Source organism: Adiantum capillus-veneris, chromosome 23, assembly GCF_014529385.1.
Source record: "Adiantum capillus-veneris isolate H3 chromosome 23, ASM1452938v2, whole genome shotgun sequence".
Lineage (NCBI taxonomy): Eukaryota > Viridiplantae > Streptophyta > Polypodiopsida > Polypodiales > Pteridaceae > Adiantum > Adiantum capillus-veneris.
In genome coordinates this window covers 49,124,902-49,137,177 of record NC_140953.1, presented here as the reverse complement: position 1 = coordinate 49,137,177, position 12,276 = coordinate 49,124,902, and the positions used below count along the sequence as shown (strand labels likewise).

Below are 12,276 nucleotides of genomic sequence, written 5' to 3'. Positions count from 1 at the left end.
GTCCATGTAAAGAGCTAATCGAGTGTGCATTGGTATATTTGTATTTTTTTTCTCTGCCTTTCCTTTATCAATTTCTTCTATAGTTAGAGTTTCCTTGCTATGTAGGTCGTAAATTTATTTACTTTGAATCCATTACAAAATATATACATTAAGATATATATATTTATATTTATTTATTGGCTCAATATCAAGATTTTGAGCCCTAATATATTGGAATAGACACAAGAAGTTTTGGACAAATTCTCACAATAATTCCCACCGGGCCGGCGGTCCCCTGCCCCCAATCGTACCTAGCTAGATATGCGGTGCCTCCCTCACAGAAGCTCATGATGTTATTCATTGTATGAAAAACACTGGAAAATATTTCGTTTTCCTACATGAGAAAATTTCTAAATTTTCTTGTGAGATAGAGATTTGATGTCCCGTGTGCACTTGAGGCATCAAAACCTCTAATTATTGGAATATTAATACTCAAAGGTAAGGATATTGAGCCCCCCATCTCACCCATTTTTCACGTGCCCATGGCAATTTAACAAAGCCTATCAATGGAGAATTAATGCTAATCAAACTAGTTAAACTTTTCAAAGAAATACATCAACATATGTAGAGCAACATAATTTTCTAGTTAAGAATGTTTTGGTTTGCCATTATTACAGTATTTCTCTTAACCTTAAACCTTTGAGAAAGCTTTACATGTAGTATGCCACCTGTTCTCAGGCATCTACTGTATTCCTTAAGGGCTGGTCATGGTAATGCTGATATGGCTTGAGAGACTCTTGCAAGGGAGGCTTCTGCTTCCTTGTGTACATTGCTCATAGCCAATCGATGCTCACTAATTTTGTCTTGCACTTGTGCTAAGCGCTCTTCTCGTGTGCGCTCCACAACCGTAATCTTTTTGCGCAGGTCTTCGAGCACGGCATGGGCTTGCTCTTTGAAAGAATCTTCACTCTCCCTATCCATTTGTATCAACTCTTCCATCTTCACCTTAAGAGCGTTAGCCTCCTTTTGCCAACCCTGCCTCAAAATGTCACAACCCTTTTGTTTCTCTTCAAGTTGTGCTCGAATACGTGCAAGTCTTTTCTTGAGTTCCTCGGATTGCTTCTCAAGGCTGTGTGATGGAGGTTCTTCGACGAGTTCGGGAAGTCCGGTGGGCAAAAGGGGTTCTGTAGCAGGCCTTTGTTTGTTCCACATTGCACACCATAAGGGGCACAATCTATGACGAAGTTGCTCATAAATGGTGAGCAATTGGTGTGTCAAAGTTTCCATCAAAGCATTGGCTTGCTCATAGAGAGTGCTTTGAGGGGGTTGCTCGATGATGTTGGACGAAGAAGGAGATGGCATGCGTATGCGGCGGAATCGAAGGTGTGAAAAAAGGAAAGATGGATAGACAGAAAAACGAAAGGAGTAGATTGAAAGGGGGATGAGAGGAATGCAACATATAATAGTAGTGGTCCCGAGGCTTGAGTAAAGAAGTGGCAGAAAATGATACATTCTTTGCCTCTTTCGTGATAACGGAATATGATCACGTTTTGTGCAGCATAGATTCCAGTGAAGGGGATCTCGTATGAGAGAGATCAAAAGAGTAGAGAGAGAGAGAGAGAGAGAAAGAGAGATGAGGTATTCGTTTCCTTGCTTTCATAAGAAGATTTAGAAATTTTCTCATGTAGGAAAACGGAGTCTTTTCTAGTGTTTTTCATACAATGAATAACATCATGAGCTTCTGTTCGAGAGGCACCGTATACCTAGCTAGGTATGCGGTGCCTCCCTCACAGAAGCTCATGATGTTGAGGTAAGTCACAATGTGGGAATTATTGTGAGAATTTGTCCAAAACTTCTTGTGAATTTGAAGGGAACCTTGCAACCATACCTCCAAACGAGCTTAACCATACCTTAGAAAACTCACTAAGGTCACCACAATTTGAGAAATCTTCAAAGATAGTAGAGATTTCTTTGATAATGCTAAGAGTGGGAGCCTCAGGGATCCATTGAGGTTTACTGAACGGTAACATGTAAGTGTAGGAGGGGGTCCAATTATCCATAGATAGGGGTAAAAGGGTCATTTCACGCACAAAGCTGAAGACCCCTGATAATTACCAATGAATCCGCATGGGAGTAGGAGTATGTATAGGCTAGGCTTAGAATTGATTCTCAGCATTGGTTCAATCAAATGAAACATTGAAGTCTATTAAATTCATATTTTCATTCTATATCCCCAAATTTCAAAGCAAATGTCCTTAGTTGTATTTCCTCAATAGTCAATTAGTATACAAGTTAACATTGTTACCTCAGACGCTGATCTACACCATACCACCTCAATCAATGACCTGCATGTCATGATTGAGCTATCTAAATGAGTGATGTACACAAATATGAGTGTTGCCTCAATCTACTACCTCAAGAATGAATGGATGCTATCGGGGGCTTTAATTTGCCGACGGGGTTCTAGCCAAAGGTGTTGGTTTAGATAGGTGCTCAGGATACAAAACCACAAGTGAGGTTCCCCCCTCACTTATTCAAGGAGTGCTCGATGATTAGAGGCCTGGTAGGCAAGCTGTGCAAATAGATTCAATGGACATGGAAGATAGGGTTCTTCAAGGATGATTTATTCTTAGGAGAAAAGGTGGTAAAAATTCAAGCGTTCTTAATCTGTACACTACTTTTAGCAAGTCTAGAATGCCAAGAACTGTCAGGGGAGGGATCCCCCCCCTCAACACGTGTCACGAGTTCCTTTGTTCGGCAATGTTCCCTGCAACCTCCGGGCACACAGTGAACAGAAAGAGAAAGAGAGACGTACTACTGGCAATAACACCCTCTTTCTGCAGGTGAAGTCATTTCAGACAGTTCCCTTGTGTAGATTTTTCTTGATGTCTTGCCAGATTCTTACCAAACTTCTGCTAGTACTTCGAGACTTATGACCCATGGAAATCCTGAAGTTTTCTAGTTTGATGCATTGTGCACATTGTTGTTGCAAGAGTCACTTTCCAGGAAAAACGGGACTAGACAGTGTGCAATTGAATAGGCTTTTATTGCTGCTCAAAGAAAAGGTGGTAACAACAATGCAGCCACTTCTCATGGTTCTTCTGCGTGCGAGTGGAAAATCACATGTTTTTAATGCTTCTGGTAGCAGTAATTCGTCTAGAAAATCCGATGATAAGGACAAAAAGAAGATGCGTGGTCATTAATGTAAATCTAATGATCACTTCATCAAGTAGTGTCCTAAATTGAAGGCCAAATAATCTAAGAAGAAAGAGGTTGGTTCCACTACTAATGCTGGTTCCACTACCAATGCAGCTATTGTTGAGTCTTCAATGAAAGGAGATTGTGATGCTGATGTTGATGCAGAATAGGCTTTTAGTACAGAGTGCACTTCTAATTCTGTTGTCCATTATGCATGCGTCAGTTGCTACATATTCACATGTATGGTATTTTGACAATGGTGCTACAAAGCACATTGCCCCACATCGTGATAGGGATTTTTTGTACTCTGTTTAGAATTTTTCACATCAAAAATGGTCTTTTTTGGGTCCAAAATGGCCTAGTTTTTGTTAAAATTGGTAAAAATTCTCAACATTTGACACATCATCTGTGAATTCCCTAGGTAGGAGAGTAGGCTTCTTCTTAACCGAAAAATCCTACAATTTTCTTCTACATTGCAATTCCTTCCATGATTGCTCAATCTATGTGTAGTGCAGTCCCGTCTCTTCGCAATCTTGTATCTGAGCTTGTGAGTGAGGAAATTAGGGTTTCCCCTTATCCAATGGTGTGTGGGATTCAATTTAGAAGTTCTTGAATCTTTGCATAATCAGAAAATGGTCGCCGTGAAGATAGAAGCTCATGTATTCCTTTCAATTGTTTGATGTTATGACTATGCAATTGGGGGCAAGGTTACATGATTCCATGATAGAGGTTTGGGTTTTGATTGGGATTTGTGCTTCTATGAGATTTGAAGTTTCAAGGTTTTAATGTTATTGTTTTTACTCATTCTTTTGAAGTACAATTGGATGTGAATTGGTGATCCTTCCATAACAAACTTACCTACGAAAACAAGCAAATTCCAAGCACAATAGGGGAGAGGGTTTGTGGTTGTCTTGTCACAAACGCTCTTAGATTTTCAGTCATCTTTAGAAAGAGAGTTGATAATTTTTCATAAATGCTTTTTCTTAAATTTTTTGTGACTCTCATCACAAACTCTCATAGCTAGAGGTTTTGCACTTTCCAGCTGGACCGCACACATCCCAACATTTCTGGTGAACCCGACCGGAGGTGGCTGGGGTGAGGATTTGTGATGATATAAATTTATATGTACATGATGTAATTCTAGCAAGAGATAGCAAATATAAATTCATGCAAAATTTAGTTAATCAAAGTAATGGAGATGGAAGAAGTAGTGGGGACTACATTGGGTGCAATGTATGAGAAATGTAATGTCTTTGAGAGTTATGACCCAAGAGGCTTTCTTGAGTGCTATGCAATGGAGATGAGGGTTCAAGGGGTTCCTAAAATATTGAAGCTTATGTCCTTTCAATAGTTAGTGGCTCCATATTTCTATCAGCAAGTACAAGAGATTGCAAAGGAACATGGAGACAACTGGGATGCTTTTTCAAATGCTTTTACACGAAACCTTGGGCTTTATGGAATGGGAAATGGACCACATTGCTTCTACAAAAGTAAATGTTGAAAGTAACAAAGTGATACAAGTAACATGTTATACAATTGATTGCAATCAAATTCATGAAAAGCAAGAAGCTATAATAGATGAGCGCCTTCTCTAGGACATAACATTGTTACGTGCAAAAGATGAGGATATACTCAAAGTTGTTTATGCAAAACTTGGTGTTTTAGTTTTGGCGCATGAACATTGTGCTTCCTTGTGTGATGCTATGGAGTTTTCACATAGACCTATGGTCAAAGATACTATGGATGGCACTCAATCTGTAAAAGATGTGAAGGAGTACGAGCGGAAGTGCGACGCGAGAGAGAGTGAGAGAAGAAGAGCACGACGATATGGTGAACTCGCTCTACTGTAATGTGTAGATCATAGTGAGTTCTTATTAGGTTTTTACAAAAGAATATGTGTACATACATGGCGGCCCTCCCACTTACCTGGGCGACCACATTGGGCTTTATACCCCAACAACCTCCCACTTAAAGTCCAATGTGGTACTTTAAGTGTGCAAGACAAAATGTCAGGGCTCAAGAGGAGCAAGGACAGGATAGAGTGGAACCACAGGTTGTGGCTGAGCCTGAGCCACCTATTGTGCGTAGTTCTGGACGTGTCACGCGACCTCCTGATAGGTTTGTTCCATCTATGAACTATGTCATGTTGACTGATTGCAATGAGCCTTCATGTTACAAGGAAGCAGTGCAAATGAAGGACTCCGGGAATTGGCAATTGGCCATGCAGTCAGAGATGACAGATCTGCATAAAAACCAGACATGGACGCTAGTTAAATTACCACGGGGCAAAAAGGCTCTACCCTGTAAATGGGTTTACAGGTATAAGATCACCGCTCATGATAGTCAGCCAAAGTACAAAGCAAGGCTTGTTGCCAAGGGCTTTAAGCAAGAACAAGGCATTGACTTTGATGAAGTCTTCTCTCCGGTGGTCAAGATGACTACATTGAGATGCTTTCTTGCATTGGTTGCCATATTAGATTTGGTGTTGCACCAAATGGATGTCAAGACAACGTTCTTGCATGGTGATTTAGATGTGGAAAATTACATGCAGCAGCCAGAAGGGTTTGTTGAGAAAGGCAAGGAAGATTGGGTATGCCAGTTGTTAAAGAGTCTTTATGGCTTAAAACAATCACCGAGGGCATGGTACCATACATTCCACAAGTTTATGCTTTCTCAAGGCTACAAACGTAGTGAGTTCGATCACTGTCTATATACAAAGAAGGCTAAGGATGGTAGTTGGCTGATCCTTATTTTGTATGTGGATGACATGTTGATTGTTGGCAAGCACTTGGAAGAAATTTCAGCTTTGAATTCAAAGATGGCAAAATCGTTTGACATGAAAGACATGGGTGAGGCAAGTCATATACTTGGTATGCGCATTGAGAGAGACAGATCAAAGAAGTTGATTTGGTTATCTCAAAAAGAGTATATTGACAAGGTTTTGCAACGTTTCAATATGGAGAAGGGAAAGGCACTGAGTGTTCCATTGCCACCATATGTGAAACTTAGCAAACAAGATTGTCATGTGTCTGAGGAAGAACAAGCTGAAATGGATAAGATTCCATATGCGTCTGCAGTGGGTAGTTTGATGTATGCAATGATTGCTACTCGCCCAGATATTGCATTTGCAATGGGAGTAGTAAGTCGATACATGTCAAACCCAGGCAAGAAACATTGGGAGGCAGTGAAAGGAATATTGAGATACCTGAAAGCTACAAATAGTATGCGTATATGCTATGGGAGTCAGGAGCTAAGTGTAAAGGGTTTTACAGACTCAGATTATGCAGGTGACTTAGACAATCGAAGGTCTACGTCAGGGTATGTCTTTACATTGGTTGGTGGAGCAGTATCATGGCGTTCTAGATTACAAGATTGTGTTACTCAGTCTACTACAGAGGCTGAATATGTTGCAGCATCAGAGGCATGCAAAGAATCAATTTGGCTTAATCGACTAGTAACAGATTTGGGAATCAAAGAAGAGATGCATGTGTTATATTGTGATAGTCAAAGTGCTATACAATTGGCTCGCAATCCAGTTTATCACTCAAAGACAAAGCATGTGGATGTGAAGTATCATTTCATCAGGGAAATGCTCGAGGATAAGCAACTTCAGCTTGTCAAAGTTCACACCACAGAAAATCCTGTTGATCTACTTACAAAAGGACTTCCCTCAGAGAGCTTTGCACATTTTCGCAAGCAGTTAGGTGTAGGGTAGTACACCACTTCTCTACATCTCTTGTATATTAGCTTGTATAGTAGCTTCTCTCACACTTAAAGTACCACATTGGACTTTAAGTGGGAGGTTGTTGGGGTATAAAGCCCAATGTGGTCGCCCAGGTAAGTGGGCGGGCCGCCAGGTATGTACACATATTCTTTTGTAAAAACCTAATAAGAACTCACTATGCTCTACACATTACAGTAGAGCGAGTTCACCATATCGTCGTGCTCTTCTTCTCGCACTCTCTCTCGCGTCGCACTTCCGCTCGTACTCCTTCATTTACGATGTCACTTTTTGGAAAAATAATTCTGGTATAATATCATAATTATGTTTCTCCATCGTATATTCTTTTTTATGATGACCAAAAATTATACTTTTGTAGTTAAGACGTTATTAAAAAGCATATTGATTTTGAAAAACGATGAAAAGCACAAAAAGATTTTTTAAAATGAGAAGAAATTTTAGAATTGAAAGATGGACCTCCACGTGCAAGACAAAATGTCAGGGCTCAAGAGGAGCAAGGACAGGATAGATTGGAACCACAGGTTGTGGCTGAGCCTGAGCCACCTATTGTGCGTAGATCTGGACGTGTCACGCGACCTCCTAACAGGTTTGTTCCATCTATGAACTATGTCATGTTGACTGACTGCAATGAGCCTTCATGTTACAAGGAAGCAGTGCAAATGAAGGACTCCGGGAATTGGCAATTGGCCATGCAGTCAGAGATAACAGCTCTGCATAAAAACAAGACATGGAAGCTAGTTAAATTACCACAGGGCAAAAAGGCTCTACCTTGTAAATGGGTTTACAAGTATAAGATCACCGCTCATGATAGTCAGCCAAAGTACAAAGCAAGGCTTGTTGCCAAAGGCTTTAAGCAAGAACAAGGCATTGACATTGATGAAGTCTTCTCTCCGGTGGTCAAGATGACTACATTGAGATGCTTTCTTGCATTGGTTGCCATATTAGATTTGGTGTTGCACCAAATGGATGTCAAGACAGCGTTCTTGCATGGTGATTTAGATGTGGAAATTTACATGCAGCAGCCAGAAGGGTTTGTTGAGAAAGGCAAGGAAGATTGGGTATGCCAGTTGTTAAAGAGTCTTTATGGCTTAAAACAATCACCGAGGGCATGGTACCATAAATTCCACAAGTTTATGCTTTCTCAAGGCTACAAATGTAGTGAGTTCGATCACTGTCTATATACAAAGAAGGCTAAGGATGGTAGTTGGCTGATCCTTATTTTGTATGTGGATGACATGTTGATTGCTGGCAAGCACTTGGAAGAAATTTCAGCTTTGAATTCAAAGATGGCAAAATCGTTTGACATGAAAGACATGGGTGAGGCAAGTCATATACTTGGTATGCGCATTGAGAGAGACAGATCAAAGAAGTTGATTTGGTTATCTCAAACAGAGTATATTGACAAGGTTTTGCAACGTTTCAATATGGAGAAGGGAAAGGCACTGAGTGTTCCATTGCCACCATATGTGAAACTTAGCAAACAAGATTGTCCTGTGTCTGGGGAAGAACAGGCTGAAATGGATAAGATTCCATATGCGTTTGTAGTGGATAGTTTGATGTATGCAATGATTGCTACTCGCCCAGACATTGCATTTGCAATGGGAGTAGTAAGTCGATACATGTCAAACCCAGGCAAGAAACATTGGGAGGCAGTGAAAGGAATATTGAGATACCTGAAAGCTACAAAGAGTATGCGTATATGCTATGGGAGTCAGGAGCTAAGTGTAAAGGGTTTTACATACTCAGATTATGCAGGTGACTTAGACAATTGAAGGTCTACGTCAGGGTATGTCTTTACATTGGCTGGTGGAGCAGTATCATGGCGTTCTAGATTACAAGATTGTGTTACTCAGTCTACTACAGAGGCTGAATATGTTGCAGCATCAGAGGCATGCAAAGAATCAATTTGGCTTAATCGACTAGTAACAGATTTGGGAATCAAAGAAGAGATGCATGTGTTATATTGTGATAGTCAAAGTGCTATACAATTGGCTCGCAATCCAGTTTATCACTCAAAGACAAAGCATGTGCATGTGAAGTATCATTTCATCAGGGAAATGCTCGAGGATAAGCAACTTCAGCTTGTCAAAGTTCACACCACAGAAAATCCTGTTGATCTACTTACAAAAGGACTTCCCTCAGAGAGCTTTGCGCATTTTTGCAAGCAGTTAGGTGTAGGGTAGTACACCACTTCTCTACATCTCTTGTATATTAGCTTGTATAGTAGCTTCTCTCACACTTAATGTACCACATTGGACTTTAAGTGGGAGGTTGTTGGGGTATAAAGCTCAATGTGGTCGCCCAGGTAAGTGGGCGGGCCGCCAGGTATGTACACATATTCTTTTGTAAAAACCTAATAAGAACTCACTATGCTCTACACATTACAGTAGAGCGAGTTCACCATATCGTCGTGCTCTTCTTCTCGCACTCTCTCTCGCGTCGCACTTCCGCTCGTACTCCTTCATTTACGATGTCACTTTTTGGAAAAGTAATTCTCGTATAATATCATAATTATGTTTCTCCATCGTATATTCTTTTTTATGATGACCAAAAATTATATTTTTGTAGTTAAGATGTTATTAAAAAGCATATTGATTTTGAAAAACGATGAAAAGCACAAAAAGATTTTTTAAAATGAGAAGAAATTTTAGAATTGAAAAATTTTCTAAAATTGAACCAAGGCTTCATCTAGCCTACTTGAATTAGGAAACGAACGTGCATTTTACAAAAAAGCGCGAAAAGCACTCAAAATTAAGAATTTTATAAAATTGAACTCTAGCCCTTGGAACTAGTAGCTTAAAGATCCTTCGCTTCTTTTCACAAAAAATATTAAAAATCACAAAAAGCAAGAAAAATCAATTTTTTTCAAAACTAAACCAAGCGTTAGTCTAATGTACTAGAACATAAAAACGACGTTGATTTTCACTTTAAAGCCTCGCAACATTGCACAACAAGCATTCTAGACCAAAAAATAAAGTAATGTATACTGGAAATCTATTTTTCTTATTTTTAAAAGAGACCCAAAAATCGGGGACCTTACAGTCTCGCTTGGGTATACTTTTTTCATTAATAGTCTCCTTTGGTCTTGTTTCATCAAGCTCTATTGGTGCTTGTTTTTAGGCTAATGCTATCATGGTCAATCTCTCAGAAGCTTCAAGTTTTGATGCTTCAAGATTAGGATGTGGATAGTTTTTCCATTGGTTTTTCGTGTTTTGCCCCGCTTGTGATCGTGTTTGGTATGCTTCTAAAGTATTATTGATTTGTTCATAGACTTTGTCAACCAGGACAGATCCCATTGACTTGGCTAATAATTCCACTATCTTGCCAGACTCAAATTTGTTTCTTTTTTCCACAATCTCTAGGGATTAAGTCCACTTGAGCCTGAAGTTGTTGTGCTCTTTTCTCATACCTCTATCTTTTGGCTTTTTGCATCTCCGTTAAGGAGTTGACACTCTTACTCGAATGTTTCGGTGAGATGTAAAGCTCAACATGTACTACTCCTGGATTACTATCACTGACGGCCATCATCACTGGTGCATATTGGTGGATATGTGTATCTTTGCTAGTGATACTATAGCTGGACTACATCTACTTGGTCTACTTACAAGAGTGATGGCACACTTATTTATCTAGCTCACTCACTAGCAGTTCACACTAGACCGTTGTATTAGTTTCTCCTTATGTAAAGTTTAGGGAAGAGAGGGTTGGTGGGTGCAAGTGGGGTGGGGCTATCCTCCCATTTAAGGCTGAGTCAGATGGGTAATATTTCTTCTTCATCTTCATTTTCTTGGAGCATTATTTTGTTGAGGATTAAGGGAGAACTCAAAAGAGTCCTTCGAGAGGTGTTCATTTCTCCATGAAGACCTTGTAGGGATCCAAAGTGAGGTCGTCAAGGATGAGCAAGCTCTCCATTATTTGATGAGGATCTGCATTGTTATCCATTGGTGGAGAGGAATAATGTAAGTTATGGTTCTCCCTAGTGAAGTGGCCTCCATGCTATACATAAATTAGATTACTTTTGCTGGGAGTTAAGGCTAATCCAGATTGCTTTTGTTTTTCACGACAAAAACTCTTCTCTAGAAGGGGGAGTAGTGTCAGAACAAAGGTCCTAAACTTGGCAAGGCTAAGTGGGCGAGACCCAATGGTTATGCAATATGGACGATAAAGGGATGACATGCACAAGGGCGCTTGGCTAAGAGCATATAAGCAGAGGGAGAATGGTTGGGAGGAGCATCAGTCATCACCCATAGAGGCCTTGGGCTTTTCACATATGCTGAGCTAGATATCAATCTCAACACTCTCTCTTAAGCTCAGTGCCATCTCTTGTACTCCAAGCATAGCTTGAAATTGCCTCAAGTTTTCTGCTCCTAGGGCCATTATGAAGATGATCCGTTATATGTTGCTAGACGGAACAGAGATATGAATGAGTGATCATGTAAGTGTGGTAATAAGAGAGAGAAAAAGGTGCTAGTATGTACATATATAGGCAATAAATTCACCAACCATGCACTTTAAACAAGGCATCCATGTAGAAAACTGTGATAATAGCTAGATTTAAACTAGTGAAGCTACCAAAACAGGGCATATAGTGAAAAACATAAAAAGACTCAACTATGTTTGAAGTATTTGGCCCACCAATCATGGCGCTAGCCTCACTTTATTTCAAGCTTATAGCCCATCCTTAAGCACGTTGAAAAATCATAGAAAAATCCAAACTGTGAATATTTAATTCTTCCCAACGAGACCTTATCTATGTTTGTATGTATGAGTGAGAGCATGGGTATGATTTTATTCCTACCAAAGGTTCAAATATAGAAGATTGAGACTGAAAGGGAATGTCTTAGAACATGTTGTACATGTGTGTGTGTGTGTGTGTGTGTGTGTGTGTGTGTGTGTGTGTGTGTGTGTGTGTGTGTGTGTGTGTGTGTGAGAGAGAGAGAGAGAGAGAGTGTTTGTGTGTGTGTGTGTTGGGGGGGGGGGGGGGGGTGTGCACATGCATGAGTCTATGTGTATCTATGCAAGCGTGAACGGGGGGTGCATGTGCACATGTGCACATTTATAGAGAGAGAGAGAGAGAGAGAGAGAGAGAGAGAGAATTTTTTTGCGTTGATGTTACGTTTAAAACATTTTATCTTACAATTTTAATTTATTTTATTTTAATCAATTATTAACTTTTTTATTGTAGATAATATATAAAATATATGTGCTCATCACTAATTCCCACTCAAGCATAGGCACATAAGAGTAAGAATTTTGTGGATTGAGATAGAACTTGATCCCCTTGATAAAAATCCCTTTTTTTTTAATGTCATATGAAGGTGAAAATTTTCATGAATCTATCATTAGAAGGGCTTGTT

General features: G+C 39.8%; 1 protein-coding gene across 1 annotated transcript; it reads right to left on the bottom strand.

Annotated features, from left to right (window-relative positions):
- Nucleotides 1-572: 572 nt before the first annotated feature.
- Nucleotides 573-1,416, bottom strand: LOC147427758 (uncharacterized). The gene has a single exon (XM_086497190.1). The coding sequence runs from the start codon at nt 1,339-1,341 to the stop codon at nt 745-747; it is 597 nt and encodes a 198-aa protein (XP_086353316.1). The 5' UTR covers nt 1,342-1,416; the 3' UTR covers nt 573-744.
- Nucleotides 1,417-12,276: the final 10,860 nt, after the last annotated feature.

Bases quoted from the DNA above. Each gene is read 5' to 3' on its own strand.
- LOC147427758 (XM_086497190.1), bottom strand. From the start codon at position 1,341: ATGCCATCTCCTTCTTCGTCCAACATCATCGAGCAACCCCCTCAAAGC.